At 41.1% G+C, this 16,936-nt stretch overlaps 1 protein-coding gene across 1 annotated transcript in view; it reads right to left on the reverse strand.

The window, feature by feature from the left end:
- Positions 1-16,936, reverse strand: part of LOC132955840 (caveolae-associated protein 1-like) — a 29,436-nt gene extending 12,500 nt beyond the window's left edge. Inside the window, exon 1 of the mRNA XM_061028893.1 lies at positions 16,078-16,936. Within this exon, the coding sequence (XP_060884876.1) occupies positions 16,078-16,608 (531 nt within the window). The 5' untranslated portion in view covers positions 16,609-16,936. The remainder of the gene's footprint in view (positions 1-16,077) is intronic.

Here is a 16,936-nt window from a genome sequence, read left to right on the forward strand (position 1 = left end):
GTCATAAGCTCCGCCTCCTCCATGTTAACAGATGAGACATTGGTCAAACTATTATATTAAAAGTATAAAAGTAAAGCACACCAAAATCTTAAATAAAAACTTTTTTTATATTAAACAGACATTTCAAGCAAAGTCCTTCGTCAGCGGCTTCACTGTGGTGTGCTTTCCTGAAATACTTTCGATATTCTTTGGTTGAGGATTCAGCACCCATATACGTTTCTGAGGATGAGTGTGTTTGTTTAATTTGCTTTCAAACTATTAAATCAAAATACACAACAAATACCTTTTTTTCAAACAGATTCTGTCATTATTTAGTTATTCTTTCTCTATAAAAAGGTGTAGCCAATGGGAAAGTCAGGTTATAAATACAAGGCCGTGACAAAGCTTTGTAAAGATGGAGGTTGCCTGTGTTACATTTAGGATCTTTCCCCCCCGCATTAAGCTCTGCCTCCTGTGCTGTGATTGGCTAGTGCTTCAGAGCTCTGACAAAATAGGAAAGAAAATTAATGAAACCAAGATGTGTTACCTCGGAAGTCACTGTCTGTGTTTTGTGTTAAAACAAAGAAGAAACCTCTTGAGTTTAAAAATGAAGCCAAAGTGGAAGTGCAAAAAAACTACAGTTCATTGAGTGTCCACTTGAGGCTGGCTGCAAAAGCAAAGTCTCATGTTAAATTGCCCGTTGTTACAGCAGATTTTAACATGTTTTCAGCCGGGTTCAAAAACTGTCTGCCAGTAGGTTAAAGTCTGCTTTACTCTAATGCTTTGCCTGGTAGATCGAAAGTAAGGTTAAGATAGCTTATTCATGATGCCTCTTCAGAAACGTATGGATTTACATTCCTGAGATTACATGCAGGTTTTGTCTACACCAAATGTTAACTCATCCTAATTCACATGCTTGCTTACAACGCTGTTTTTTTTTATTAAGAAACTTGACAACACTATCAAGAAACACACAGCTCCAGCCATGGCGTCTTCTATCTTGTTATTGTTGTCGATGTATGCACGGTTGCTATACCAACCGACGGCCTGCTGTCGTCTATCAGCGTTCATATTGATGTGGAAGGTATGTAGTCCTCAGGAAAGTTCCCAGAGGGCCGTTCTTCTCAGAGAGTCCACAAGACTGATTGGTCCAAAAACGGCTAGACTGCTCAATACTGTTTTTTTATTCAAACTAAATCTGCCTGCTGATTTATCATTCTCCAAAACGCCCACTCTGTCCTAGACTGTCTGCTTGGTGTGATTGATGTGTAGGCATGCTTTGGTCTGACCAGTGTTAGGACTGTGCATGTGTGTTTTATTCTCATGTGAGCACCATGGGAAAGAGTGTCACGGTCACACACAGCATAAAACTCTGGGGAGAGAACTCCCTGCTCTCCTCTATTTTTCCACTCGTCCCCTTTAATCATAGAGAGGGAGAGATTTCTATATAAAGTGATGGCATGCTGCACGTCCCTGAGGGGGGAGAGAGAGGGATGAGTCACCCGGCCAGTTGTTAAACTGAGCTCAGAAACTTTTGTTTCTTCCTTTCATTCTCTTTTTTTCTTCTCTATTTCACCTCTTTCCATTCGCTTTTCATTCTTTCCCCTTTCTCTCTCTCTCTCTCTCTCTCTCTCTCTCTACCTTCTGTGGTTTCCTTACAGTCATTTTCAGGAGTAAACTTAGATCCTCAGATCACTGAGGAATGAGACAGATCAGCGTCACAGCTCCATGGAAACCAAACAAATACTCCATGCCACTCGTGTGCCAAATCTCACTTGTTTCACTGAATTTTTGGAGTCCTTGACCCATGGCATGAAAAAACAGGGTGGACAGTTTACTCAAAGGGCACTGACTGAAAACAAAATCCTGAAGGTAGATTAGTTGTATTGAAGTAAGATGAAGATATAGACTTTTTATGATGTATCCATAACAAATCAGGCGAAGAATCAGAACTTCATTTGTGCAAAAAAACGACACAAAGCCTTGTAGCCACTGGTGTCTGAATATACTGTAAAGGTGTTGTTCACACTCTCTACCTTGTTAACACAAAACAGTTTAAACACCTTTTTATTTGCATTGAGTGGCTTAAGGCTATACAGCGTTCCAGGCTAATAAAGCACAAATGATTCATTTTACTCTCAGTGTGTCCCCAGATCAACTTTGAGTGCAGTGTCTGCAAATCATAAATACAGGAAACTGATAAAAAGGGTTGTGATTCTTTACTTAATGTTTCAAACAGCTTGCTACGAGGTACTCCAGTCACTTGTTGCATACATTTAAACGTAATAAAGTGATCAAAAAAGCTACTTTGCTTTCAGAAAACACATTTTAAGCTCAAACTGAAAAAGTGTTCAGTGTTAAAAATTGAAGCCACAGAGGAAGTGCAAAAAACTGCAGTTCCTTGAGTATCTCATAAACACCATATGGCTATTTATACAGCAGGATTAAACATGTTTAAGTCCTGGTTAAGAATGAATGATTAAGAAGACATACTTTGTTAATCCCAAGGGGGAACAGCCACTTGGGGCAGGTGTGGCTCAGTCGGTCGTCTCTCAACCGGAGGGTCAGGGGTTCGATCCCCAGGGATCCGCAGCCACATACTGATTGGTCCTGCTGCTCGGCCAGCAGTGCGTAAATGTATTTGTTACACTGATGACATATTACATGGCAGTCTCTGCCATTTCTTTATTAGTACACATTGCACGGGAGGGGAATATTTTTGTAACGCATCTCTTTTGATGTTATTAAGCAGTAGATGTATTCCTAAATTAGCATATTTTTGGGGGCGTGGCTGAGTTGACTGACACGTCGTAGCTACTTGCCAGGAAGCTAAAGGCCCGCATGAACTCCAACTCTTTGTCTGTTTCCAGATTTATTAAAAGTTAGGTTGAGAATGTATTTCCTATGTGGCGACCGCCTTTGGTGGGCTTTATATCACCTCTTCATAAGAAAACGTCACTGAGACTACATCAATGTTTTATAGATATGAAGCAGGGGGAAACAGCTAGCCTGGCTCAGCTCCAATAAGAAAGTTGTTTGTTTGGCCTTTCGCCGTTTCATGCTGGAACTAGTGACTGATCCAGGTGCACTGACTGTGTGCAGCTTCCTGAAGACTTGTCATCACAGTGAGGTTGCCAGGTTTGCTTCCATTGTCTCTAAAAGATGGAAAAACTGATGTTCTGCCAGGAGTAAACCAAGGTGGCGAACAAGAGCTTAACAATGAACATCTTAATCTGCAATGTTTCTGGAATACAATGTTCTCAAGCCTTTATGCTAAGCTAACTACTCTCCTGAAATTCCTCCATGAGATTCATTGAGGACTATTCCTTTAAACGAGCTTCATCATGTCCATCATCTTCCCTCCTGGTAACGGGTCTCTATATTGTGTTGTTTTGTGGCCAACATGTGACAACAATATTTCCTACAGCGCTTAAAGGCAGCACAACATGTTTCTTTGTGTACACAGGACGAGGAGCAATCAGGTCACGACAGTTTGCACAAACCGCTCCTCTGTTCAACGTGGGAGCTTTGTGAGGACGGTTCATGAATCTAGCTCAGATGAGGATTTTCTTTAAGAGTTTCCAGGGCTGCAGACACATGTGTTTGAGGCAGCTCTGTGCGGTGCTCACTCTCACTCCTTTCCTGCTTTCACAACAAGACACAGCTTGCCATTGTTGACTATCACTGGAGTGTCTTTTTTACGACATACTTTGGTTTGTGGGTATTCTAATCATGTACTTTCATGTAGGAGCGAACAGAAACGCACACACATACTACATGTAAATGTGCTTCCATTGTAGTGAGCAAACGGTGAACCCCGTCATTAATAATTCCTTCTGAGAATGATAACATCAAAATGGAAACCATGACCCACTCCAGAGCCGTGGCCAAATGCAAACTCCAAAAAAATAACGTACAAAACTGCATTTTACTCGCACACTAGCCGTGTCTCCTTCCTCTTCGGTGGGTCTGTGTACAGTTCCCCACGCTCCACTAACACAGACTCGCACAGCCAGGGATGACAGCGCTGGTTTCCATGGTCACTCTGTGTTACTCTTTCCAATAACAATGGAGGAGGTCGGTGTTTACGGAGAGATTTATGGAGCTGCAGGAGAAGTGGTGTATTCCTCTGCTGTTTGCTCCTGTCCAGTGCAGCGCAGCTTTAAGCTAACAGGAATGTAAAGGCCACTGATTGTCAAAGTGGTGTGAAAGGTGAGGCAGGGGTGCAGTGATTTTGTATAGCACACTTTTAGAAATATGCAGGAGAGAAGGGTGAAAGTAGAGGGGTAATAATCAAACTGCAGAGGCTGTGCTATCTGTAACTGTAAAGAATGAGACCAGCTTGTATTCGGATTGACAATGTTACTGAATCAAATGCAAGTCTCCAAAGCTGAAAGTTCTCATCTGGCTTGAACGCAGCAGCAGCCTGATAACAAAAGAAACTAAACACAGAATTGTGTGGCTCATTGAGGAAGAATGCAACACCTCCAGAAATTCAACAAATTGGGTGTTTTGGACTCTCCAATGGAACAAGTTAAAGACCTGAAAGAGCCGGTTACAGCAAGCAAGGCAGAAACACAGACGCTGAAAATGACTGTTTCCAATTTGAACACACTGAGGGATAAGAAGGGGAGAAACCAATACAATAATGGAAACCGCTGTGGTCCAAAAATGTACATTTTAAAAACCAACACAGCAGAGTTAGAACATATTTTTCTTCTTCGCTTCATTTTGAAAGACTCAAAAAGAACATATTTGTCCAAAGCCACAATTGAAACTACTAAAAATGCAAAACAATTCCTGCAGTTTGCCAAAAAAAACGTTGCCAAAACATTTTTTTCTCATTAAAGACAGCTATTTTGCAACACAGCCCAATTAGTTGAAAAGTCCCTCCGCTGATAAGGCAAATAGCCAATCATAGTTTGGGCCTGCCCCTCTGGACACAACATGATGAATAAGAGAAGAGGTTACTCTCCAGTCCCCCGTCGGCAGGACAACATGTCCCAACACTGAAAAATTAATTCAACAAAGAGGTAGAAAAAATGCAGTCCTTACATTTGCCACTTGAGGCTGTTTCCAAATAGAATATTTCCCCATAAAGGTGATAATGCCCAGCTTTACAGCAAAGAGAAACATAGATAAAATGTTCTTCTTTGGCTACTTTCCCCCTCCATGAAAACTGTACATAGTGTGAGTCTTTTATATTACTTGTCCATTTAAGTTTTAAGGCTTAAAGAATTGAATAATCAGGGTCATGACCAGTTTGAGTGACATGTGAATGAGGTCTACTCGTATCACCTCAGCTAATTAGGTCACTGAGCTTGACCCATTAAACATTAAAGTCTGATACTTCATAAGATGAAGGGGAATATTAGACTGACCGAGGGACATTGCAAGCCGGTGGCTCTCAGAACAGGGACAGATAACAGGAAACAACATGATGGAGAACTTCTGGAGCACGCAGAATTTTTAATTGGTGCAAACAGATTTGTCAAATTGTTTGCACGATATTCTTCAAAGCTGATGTCAATTGTGGCTTCTTTTAAATGAGCAAGATGTACCTCTGTCAACAATTTACTTTAAATGGGTACTGCAGTCCAAATTCAAAACAACTGCCCCCTCCTCACTTGAGTCCACGTGCACACAGTTTGCCATGTCGTGGTCACGGAAGCTTCAGTGTTTAGCCAGTTTAGTAGGTCTTGAAAAACTGCGTTCTAACCTCTATCCATTTTTTTCCAAATCATCTACAAATGTTTTCCTAGTTTCACAACATTTCTGATCATGGATCTTATTAGAAAAAGGTCAAGGCTTTTAAGGTCGGGTAGATTCAGTTCTATCTGAACCAGTTCACTTGCCCGCTTTCATCACTGCAATACTTGTTGGTTTGCCGTTTTCCTGGCAAACTGAGGGGCAAAGGAGAAGAACAGCCGTGTGCGGGTGCTGTAAAACTGACTAACTTCTCTGGTCCAGACCATTCAGGACCGGAACCTAAACTTAAAACGAGGACATACTGGCTGCTGCGTAGTTGTCAGAGAAGCCATCACATTAACACAGAATGTTTACTTAATGTCTGATGATATAGTAAGGTCATTTTATGATTTAATTTAGTAGACATGTTACAGATTGGACCTTCAATTGTTAAGCACTTCGTATAACTTTTTGAAAAATGCTGTTTAAAGGATGGTTGTTAATTCAATTAATAATTCAACATAGTGAATGAAAAATTGGTTATGATAGTTAAGATATTTAAGATAGTGATCTCTCTATGAAGATACATTTTAAACTAAACAAATGAATTGATCTTAAAAAACAAGACAGTGAAGTTCGATTCTAAGCTAATGACGTTCATGTCATCGTAAAACGAGGATGATTTTAGTGACTTATAACAAAGGTTCCTCTGTTCAGGCCTAATAAAGTCAACATAACCATGAAGGGAATTCAAAAGGGGAATCTTATGACTGAGAGGATCACATGAGGATACAGTATAATAAACTAATGTTTTTAATAAGCAGAGCTGTTGACTCTGAGTCATGGTCATCTGACTCATGTGGAAACGCTTCTGCAGAGAAAATAAAAATGATAATTTGAGGGTTAAACAAAGCCTCGAGAGCAGTTTTCTTTCTTTATTGATGTCAAGTGAGCAGCATTAGAGCAAAAGTTCTTACAGCTGAGAACTCATGACAGTATGTTCAATAGCTTTTAAAACGTGTTTCTTTATACAAAGGTGTCAAAGGAGAGCAGTGGGACAAAACTTTCTGTGTTGAGGTAAAACATGACATATATTGGAAACAAGCTCAATGGATGGGGCACATTGACTTACTGTAAAGTTGCATGATATTCTTGCACAACATGGGTTTAATTTGAAGGACAAACATGTTTCTAATCATGCTCCAATCTGTGTTTTAAGACTTTGTGGAAGTTTATGTGTCTAACAGTAAATCCACTTAGAGCACGGTATGTTTTGTCCCATGTTCATTTTCTGAAAAGCTTAGCACGCTGCTCATCTTCTCTGATTATTTGACCAATAATCCTCAAGTGTGTGGGGTCAATAGGAGTATTTTACTGCTCCTGAGCGAGTTGGAGCTTCTCTGATCTGGAATAGTAAATATCAAACATGTTTGATATTCCAGATCCGGCCTCCATCAACGCGAGTGATCAGACCGGGAAGCGTCACCAACCAGATGTTGCGCCCTTTTACAGCTCACAAACATAGCAGCAAACATAAACACAACTGAGCCCCTAAGCAAAGTGGGATATTGAAGGAGAAGAGCAGCTTAGTCATAGACATTGATCGTCCTCTACAATCGTTTTTTCTTCTGAAGTGACGTTTGAACGAGCAGGTTTCTTTGAGATCTTGTGTCTGTGCAATCTCCACTTTGACTAATTCTAATGTCTAATCGGTTGAAACTGTCCTCATGTCTGTGGTCTGCCATTTTTTGGAAATCATTTAAGATCTGAAAACGTTATAACAGAATTTGAGTTGCCTGTGTGTTACATCATAGGAAAATGGCTGCCTCACAAATATGGTGACTGTAACCTCGAAAACGAAACCACGCCACAAAAACAGAGCGGATTCTTCCAAACTGATGATGAAAGTCGAACTGAGACACACAAAGAAAAAAGTTAATGTTGTGTTCTGAATGTCAGCAGATGGGTCGTTCTGCCTCGGATTTCTTTAAAGCAAACAGGAAGACATCTCCTAAAGGCCCCTTCCTTCTCACAATCAAACAAGTATGTGATAGTCTCTATTTTTAGATGCCTCTCTTCTCTCCATAAGCCCTCTGTAACCGCCCTGACCGAACGTACTGTACTGTACCAAGGCTTTAACCACCCTGCTAAAAAGCTCTGCTCCCAGCTGAAACAATGTTTCACACAATCTGTCCTGTAAACGGAGTGGAGAACAGAGATTCTGCCTCAAATGTCCATATATGGAGCTGCTTCGACCTGTGCGACCAAAATGGCTTCACTCCTGATGAATTTATATGCTAAACATTACTGGGATAAGTGCTCTCAGGCAGTGAAGTCTACAGAGCTGCAGATCTGGTTTGAATCTTTTCAATATTCAGAATACCTCATTTGTTAACCATTTGGATCAGACTGTGAACACAGTGAAATAAGATGGCATTTTGAAAAGGTGTTTTGGGTTAGTGTTATACAAGACGGGGAAGAGACAAATCTGTTCTGACAGATTGTTCGTGAGATGTTCTTTGTAGTGTCCAAAATACTAAAATGCTCAAAGGTCAGGAGAAACAGTGAGAAGGCAGACGCTGTGGTACAAAGGGGAAAAAAATACAGATTTACAGTTTCATCATGAGTGGCTGCAACTTTGGTGGATTAGTCAATTTCTCCAGGCGAGAGGGTTTATTATACGATTAGATGGCGTGACAGCTAAATGATGATAGCCTCTACTGTTTCTTCTTTTATATAAAGTTCATCACCAACCACTGACAGTTTAAGCTTTGATCGATGGTTAGAGTTGCCAGAAATTCAAAGACCAATACAGGGATGCCAAAACACTGCAAAAATTCCAATCTGTGTAATCTGTCTGTCACATTTGTCCTATTTCTAGGCAAAAACCTCCCATTCCATGAATTACAAGCCACATGAACTTGAAAAAAGTCCAAATAAACATCTTATTTTTAAGATATTACGAAGGAATAAGAAGGCCTAGATTGCTTTTAATAAGTGAAAAAAATCTGCCAATAGGGCAAGCTAAACTTCTTGATAAGTTCCTTAAAGAGGACATATTATACTCCTTTTCCGCCTTTTCAAACAGTCCGCTGTGGTCTAAATGAAACATCTGTGCTGTGCTTTGGTCAAATATAACATGAATCAAGCACCAGAGGAGGTTTGTGACCCTGTATTAACCAGTTCTCTCAGAACGCTCCATTTTGGTGTGTGTGTCTCTTTAAATGTAATGAGCCCCCCCTGAGTTTTCCCCGTAGACATCACTCCTTCGCTAGCGAGAATAAAAATGGCAGACCTGCACAAAAGTTTTCGCTTTAGGCTGGGGCTGGAGTCCATGGTGGAGATACCAATGGAGGGGAGTTTTTTTTTTTTTTTTTTTACCAGAATCCCACTGTGATGTCACAAGGAGAGCAAATTTGAAACGGAGCATTTTTCTCTGTGTTGTAAGACTTATTCAGACCACAAACAAAGGACTGGATGGATTTATTTCACATTTTGTGGGTCGGTAGGCACTCATGTTACCCAAATAAATGTTCAAAAACACTGAACAAGTGGATTTTTCACAATATGTCCCCTTTAAAATTAGATGTAATGTCTTATTTCATGAAACTTTAGTAAAGTAAAATCTGCTTGCAAATTAACAGTTTTACTTAAAACAAGCATATCAGGCCTTATTTTTGGTGAGTAATATCTCAAAATACAATGTTTATCTAAACTTGTCAGGTAAACATTGCTTATAAAAAGTAAATAAGATATTTTTGAATAAAAATTTGATAAATTCGCTTGCTTAGATTTGAGTTTTTGCAGTGTATACATTCATGAACATTGACATGAAGCGCTTATGCATGTCTCAAGCAACAACTTTGGCTGAAGAGGAAATACTGCAGTTCCCTGAGTGTCCACTTGAGGTTGACCGCAAAAGCCAAGAAATCCCATTAAATATTAAATTGGTAATTTTCAAAGCAGAAATACACAGTCTGATTCAAATAAATAAATTAGGATATCAAAAGCAAATTTTTCATTGGTACTGTGGACACCACTGAGACTACATCCATAGTTTATATAGTCATTGGCATGCCCCTTTGGCATCTTAATCTTCAAATAGCTTTGTGCCATTTTTGTACCAATAAACTACAAAGAATCCAATGAAAGTAGAGGGAGGAAAATTAAGGAGTAGGGATGGCACGTCTCGGGCGGGGCAGGGTGAGGAGGACAAGATGTGGAGTGAGTTATCCATGTGGGTTGAGGAACGGTGGAGAGGGAGGAACAGGGCTGTGACTGGTTCCACATGAGGAGGAGGGGAAGGAGAAGAAGGAGGAGGTTAGCCTGGAGAGCTGTGGATGCCTGCGCTATGAATCAGCTGTCTAAATATGGGCCCTGCTCTTCATCTCAACACACCCATCCACTCCCCCGTACAAAAAGGATGGACATGTCCTCTTCTTACAGTCTATCTCTGACTCTTAGTCTTAGTCCACGTCCATTATTCCACACTCAGGTCAGTCAGACACACTCATGGACGGGGGCAAAAGAACAACAAGTGGGTATTAACCTGGTCGTCTCTGCCAAGGTTCCCAGACCTCTTCGGCAGATAGATTAAATTCTCACATGGTTATAAAGTTGCCCGACATGCCATTAGACCACGTCTGAAGACAAAAAAAAGAGTTTAGCCACTCCCAATGTTTAGCATCATCGAAAAAGATGCAATGAAGTGCACAAATGTGAATGTTCAGACATTAAGGACCCTTTAAAGGTACAATATGTCCAATTCTATTAGACTTTTATACTAAAATATCTACATTAATCCAAAAAAAATGGACTAATCCTATGTTTCATTTTTGTTGTTGTTGAGTACTTACGGGATGTTTGAAGCCCAAAGGTTGCTATATTAGAATTATTAACTCCACCTATCATTCTAGTAACAGAACAAGAGGTGAATCTGAGTGTGGTACGCTTTCTTGCAACAGCTACAATGCACAGACCTGCCAGTCAATTTAACCACACCCCCAATTATGCACATTTATGAATAAATCCTAGGCTAAATCCTAAAACCTAAAAGTTATAGAAGCAATGTAACCCCATTACTTTTTAACTGATAAAGAAATTAACTGAAGTGACCAAAACAGTTCTTTGAAGCAGGCTGTAAAACAATAGCATTTTATTATGGGACCAGATGGGAATGCTTGATTTTTGCAGCAAGCCTCCATTTCTTGTTTTTTTGGTGTTGAAGAAACTTTACTATAACAAAATAGTAATACATTCTAATGATTTCTGCATTTTGATAACAATCTGAGCATTTCATGGGGAAAACAAGCACATTTAAAGGTCACATATTGTGCAAAATACACTTTACCATGTTTTTCAAACACTAAAATGTGTCTCTAGTCTGTCTACAAACCCCACAATTATGAGGAAAGTCCTTCCTCTCCGTCTTTTGCCTGCTCCACTTTTCAGTAAATGTGTGCTCAAACAGGCAGTTTGGAGATTTTCCCTTCATGACATCACAAAGGGCAGTAACCCCTCCCCCAGGTGGGTGACACTCCCACAACTCAGGTGTTTTTTCTGCCCTCTGAGACTGCCTTCTCACTGTAAACAATTGGGCATAATGCGAGAAAGCTCAAGAAACCCAAACCCTTCCAGAGGGGCGTGGTCAGACACAGCTCATTTACATTTAAAGCTACAGACACAGAAACAGCCTGTTCTGAGCAGGGCTGAAATAGAGGGGTTTATAGGCATGATCAAATACAGGATCAGAGTTGATTGATAACAAGAAACTTCACAGACATGTTTCGTGGTGCTCTGAGACTTATTTAAACTTGTTGAAAAGGAGAATAATATGTGACCTTTAATTTACTTGGAAATGGCCCATTGGCCCTGAAAATTAGGGCAGCAATTACAGCTCATTTAACATCCAAAACAGTCTACTGAAATAATTCCATAACTTTTTTTTTGTCATTGAGACCAACAAATATGTCAAATTAAATCACCAATGTTATAAAAATATTCCCAGGTAATCCTAAGTAGAGGGAGTTGGTGCTAATTCTCTGTACCGTAATAAGAAAAAATGGATTGCTTTCTGCTTTGTCATTACACACACACACACACACACACACACACACACACAGTGCCCACTCGTGCAGTGCGTTAGACTTGTCATGCTCAAGGTACGTTCAGTAAGCTCTGTTCTTTGGCAGCATATGGCTTCAGCTGTCAAGGAGCTGAACACAGATGCAGGGGAGTATATCTCAGGCTACAGATAGACACACACACACCCACACTCACACACACCCACAGTGACACAGACACACACACACTCCCAGAGGAGGACAGCTGCTGTTCATGCTAACAGGGAGACACATACTTCCCACTGATGTGCTGACAGAGCTGCGCTGATTGGGTTCCTCTTAAACATCACACAGTAGCCTGAGCTGCATACCAGCAGCATTATGGCCTATTGTCTGAGCTGTTGATATTAAACACAGATGTTTTTTTGTTTCCTTGAGGGAAATCTGATATCTGATATACTGATATCTATACTAAGGTTGAAAAAAACTCCCTAACGTGAGCTGTAATGTTAAACTTAAGTAAAACCAGAGTCTGCTGCATTGTGTTGTTTAACCTTATAGAAGAGCAGGAAGCTGTGTCACATTTAACATGTGCGGCGTTGATGACACTATTGTTTCATAAAGATGAACAAAGTCATAAATCCCGTCAGTCTGAGCCTTGTTAGGACCACACTTGTGAAGGGGGCCCCGGGAGGGAGTGGAGCGAAGACTAGCGGGGCGACTAATAAAGCAGAGATTAAACACCCGACGCTGCACTACAAAGCCCTCGTGCTGCGTCCTCCCTGTGTGAGCGAGCCCTCTCTGACAGTAAACACCCCTCGGTTACAGCGTGCTTTTATTATCAGCATGCGCACCGCTGGGCCACGGCTTCTTTACTGGACCATTTCCACTTTATTCTGATTTCACTTGAGAGAGATATAAGGCAAGCTCTTGAGAAAACAACCATAATGTTCTCAGTATCACAGGAAAACGGAGTTAAATAAAATGTATTGATGCATGTCCCCCCAGGGCTTCCATACCTGTGCACAAATACACTTACACTGCAACAACACTCTGTTTAAACGGTCTCTTAGTGGCCTTGATTGGAGCCTGCATGGACATATAAAATGACAGTTGACTCCTAACAAAGGCCAAGTATTTATCTGTTGACACACTGTTTTTGTAATCCTAATAACAGTGTTACAGTTCACTGGGGGAGCCACTGGAGCTTTTCCTCCGTCTACTGCTGATTTTGAAAGAATCTGCTCTTTAAGGGGCAGCAGGGAAGCACAGAAAATTGAAAACAGAACAACACATTGTGGTTTTTTGCTGTTTTAATGAAGACGAATCTGACGTTATGTCATTGCTGGCAGCCATTAACAAAGCCAGTGTTTTGAGTTAGCGAGAGAGCCGGAGATCGGCATTTCAGGGGGGAGTTTCTGTTGCCACAGGGCCCCGAGCTGTTGGCTAACACCGGCAAAATCTGAACCAGTTCTGTTTTTTCACTATGTGTTGCTTCGAGTAGTGGAAAAACCTGCAGCCCTCAGCTTCCAGACTTTATTATGTACTAATTAAAATGTTGATTTATGACCCTTTCAGTATTGAGAAATGTACAGTCATGGAATTCCTTGTGAAGTGATGATGGAGATTTGCTCTTTTCTTGCTGATAGCTCTGCCCCGCTCATCTGTGGGTCATTAAAATCTTGTGCTGGTGTGTCAGGAAGAGGAAGCCAAATATATTGTGTAAGAAAGTTAAAATTGTACAAATGCAAAACCATTCACAGGCAGCGTGCTCTGCCTAAGATGGCGCTCTCTTTGGACTCCTGCGCAGCTATTAGAGCGAGAGTCTGGAAGAAGTAGAGAGAGAGAGAGTGAGGTCGCTCCAAGCCATGAAGTCTGAGTCAGGGGTGGAAACTGTGAATGTTCTCGTACCACTGTGCAAAAAGCTGCAAGCTATTACACATCACAGTGCAGCCTCACAGGCTAAAAAAAGAAACAGGGCTCCCCTCAACTCCCCTCTGAGAAAAAGAAAAAAAAAAAAAAACTTAGCTGTGTGTCTTCACACATGAAGCATCTGCCTCCTCTCTGCTACCACTCCTCGGCCTCACACAAGGACCTTGAGCGTGCTTGTGGTATTTTCCATCTTTGTTTAAAAAAAATGGAAAGAGTGAAAATGACTTTCCGAATGGGTTCCTCATGACCTGTGCTCACATGTGAAGGCTTGTGTTCTCTCGGCCTATACATAGTGTGCTTTTTTGGAGGGGAGATATCTGGGAGCCACCTGTGGTGCATACTGAGGGCTGAACCAATGCACAGTAGATTTAGGGTGGGGCAGGAGGGGTGTACAACAACATCTGGAAGGATATCAGGCGCGGACAAACACACATGATCGCTGCTCTTTTTTGGTCTTACAACTAAATAAATGATGCCTTTATATGCGAAACCGGAAATGTATTAACAACATGTTTGTTGGTTGATGCCACGTAAAGATGACGTTGAACTGGAAAGGATTCAGTTACTGTCTTATAAAGATGGTATCAGAAAATGTTACACGTACCAAACGGTTAAAAAGGAGTAGCTGTGTGAGTAATGTTTCCGGTCATTGTCTCCACTGTTTGGATGAGTATCAGCACTCTTTTGATTTCATATATTAAATTGTCTACATGTGTTCAGCACCTAACATGGTTCATGTGTAATCCACATGTTCATACTTTTAATACTGTTTATTTCTCTTTTGCTACATGCATTTTTTTCTTTTTTATACACTGTAAAAAAAAAACATTGTTTGAACTTTTAAAAAAAAGTTAGCCTTCAAATCTTGAGATGACTTAGTTGAGATGAAAAGTTAGGATCAATCTGTATTCATTCTAAACAAAAAGAAAACGTCCTTGTCAAATTTACTTTTACTTGCAATCTTTCAGTTAACTCAACCTGAATTGAATGTTTAGTTGTTTTTTAACACGTTTACTTTTCAATTATTGGTAAGCTGTTCTGTGAACCTGGGATGTTCAAACTGTGAGGCGACAATGGTAACGGCTCTATTTAGAAACTTTGTATAATGTCATCTTAATTGTCTTTTTTTGATTTGGATCTACATTATCATAAGGGGAATCATTTGACTGAGATTTTTAATTTCAATAAAGCCTTTTGGATAGGTTGGAACACTTGACATTAGTTGATGCGACATAAACACAAAATATTGTATAAGTCATTCAGAAGATGAATTATAAATGACCATGATACTTTTTACAGTGTACAGTGAGTAAACTATTCAAACGCGTTTGTGTGTGTCTGTGATTCCATTTTTTTCCAGGCTTTAAGCTGCATCTGATCACAATCGTTTACTATAAAAGTGTGTATGGTTCATTCTGCACATGCATTGGTCCTTATTGTAGGGTTGGTGTAGATATGATGGTAGTTTGTCATCAGAAATTCCCCACCCTGTGTGTGGTCAAGTTTTCAGTACAGGAACACTTACGTTAAATGTTAGGGGTCAAATAACTAAAGAAATCTATTTATCATTAATAGGTGAGTTATAGTAACTTTTTATATTTGAACATTTTTAGAAGCATCCAAGCTGCAGCACTTGAACAGAAAAAATAGACTGCATATCGTTTTTTCCCCATACGTTGTGATTCTAACCAGGATGCTGCACATTTTCTTTAAATCAAACTTAAGACTTTTTAAGAACCTTTTAAGACCCCCCAAAAAAGGAAAATGTATATGATTGTTGCACCTCATGCCGTTCTTTTCAGACTCCATGTTGGACTAAATGGCTTTGATTCCAAATGTCCCAATTTTCAAGCTTTTTTTTTTGCGTCATCTCATAATCATTGTTTGCCCCTGCCAACCATTTCCTGTAATTCCAAAATACTTTTTTTTAAGGTTACGTGGAAACCCTGTGCAGTGAAAAAGACAAAAACAAGTGATCCTTTCTATGTATTAGTTCTCATTGTACAGTCTTGTGGAAAACATCACTTTCTTGAGTGGCATCTTTTCAGTTCTGCAGCTTCAGTGAGGAGAGACGGCACAGCCTTTCACTTGGGCACTTGCCAGCAAAACTTTGAGGTAACGTTCAACCACGCCCTGAAATCATCTTGCATCTCAGCAAAGTGAGGAAAAACTAATTTGGCAAACCAACTCCTTCCTTTCCCCGCATATTAAGCCCACACTGGATTTTGTTTTCCAGCGGGTTTTCTTTTGCAAATGGATGCAAAATCGACCAGACGTTCCCTGACTTCAAAGAACCTGTGGGCCACACCCATCCCTACAGTGATAAGGTGTAATCTCCACACACACACACACACACACACACAACCTTACTCCTCAGCCTCGATTCACTCATTTATACACAAAAACACTCCCTCACCTGGTAGATCATGACTTTAAAGTTGCGTCTCTTGAGCAGCTCGGCCTCGTTGTTCTCCAGCTTCTTGATCTGGCCTCCTTGCTTCTCCAGGGTGGCCCGCACCGTCTTCACGTTGACGCTCACCTTTCGCACCTTCTCCATCATCTTGTTGACGCTGTTGGACGTGGTGCTGTGGCTCTTGGACAGTTTGGTCAGCTCGCCTTGGATGCTGGTCACCGACCGCTCCATGTCCTGCTGCCTGGCCTCCAGCCCGTTCTGGGTCACCTGGATCTTGTCCACCGCCCCGATGATCTTATCGAGCAGAGTCAGCACCATGACTCCGTTCACCTGTTGGTCCCCTTTCGACTCCTCTTCCTTTTCCTCCGCGGCGTCCCCCTCCGTGCCCATGAGGGACAGCTCTCTCTTGGCTGCAGCCAGAGCATCGTCTTCATCATCTGAGGGGGGAAGGTTGACCTCATCGTCTGAGACCTCTGTGAGGGTATGTGGCTCGAGCATGCCACTTGAGGACTCCAGTGCTTCCATGGCTGCCATGTCAGTGGGTTTTTTTGAGTGTACAAAAAGCTTTTTCAACCTTCTTTACTTCAGACTATTCTGGATTCGACTCTCTGCTCTCTCACCTGCTTCTCCGATTCTTCTCTCCTTGGACTGTTGCGTTCGTTCCCTTCTACTTCTAACCTCCCTTATCTCTCTCCAGCACACATGCACTCTGTCTCTCAGTCTCTCCTGTCCACTTCAAATCCCTGGATTCAGGCCAGTGTGCAGGGGAAGCCAAGCGATGCTGGATGTTACAACATGAGAGTTAGGATGTGAATGCCACACCAGGCAGAGAAACCCTCCAGTCAAGCTCCAACCGGCAGAG

The sequence above is a fragment of the Labrus mixtus genome, chromosome 21 (genome assembly GCF_963584025.1).
Source record: "Labrus mixtus chromosome 21, fLabMix1.1, whole genome shotgun sequence".
In the NCBI taxonomy this organism is placed as follows: Eukaryota; Metazoa; Chordata; class Actinopteri; order Labriformes; family Labridae; genus Labrus; species Labrus mixtus.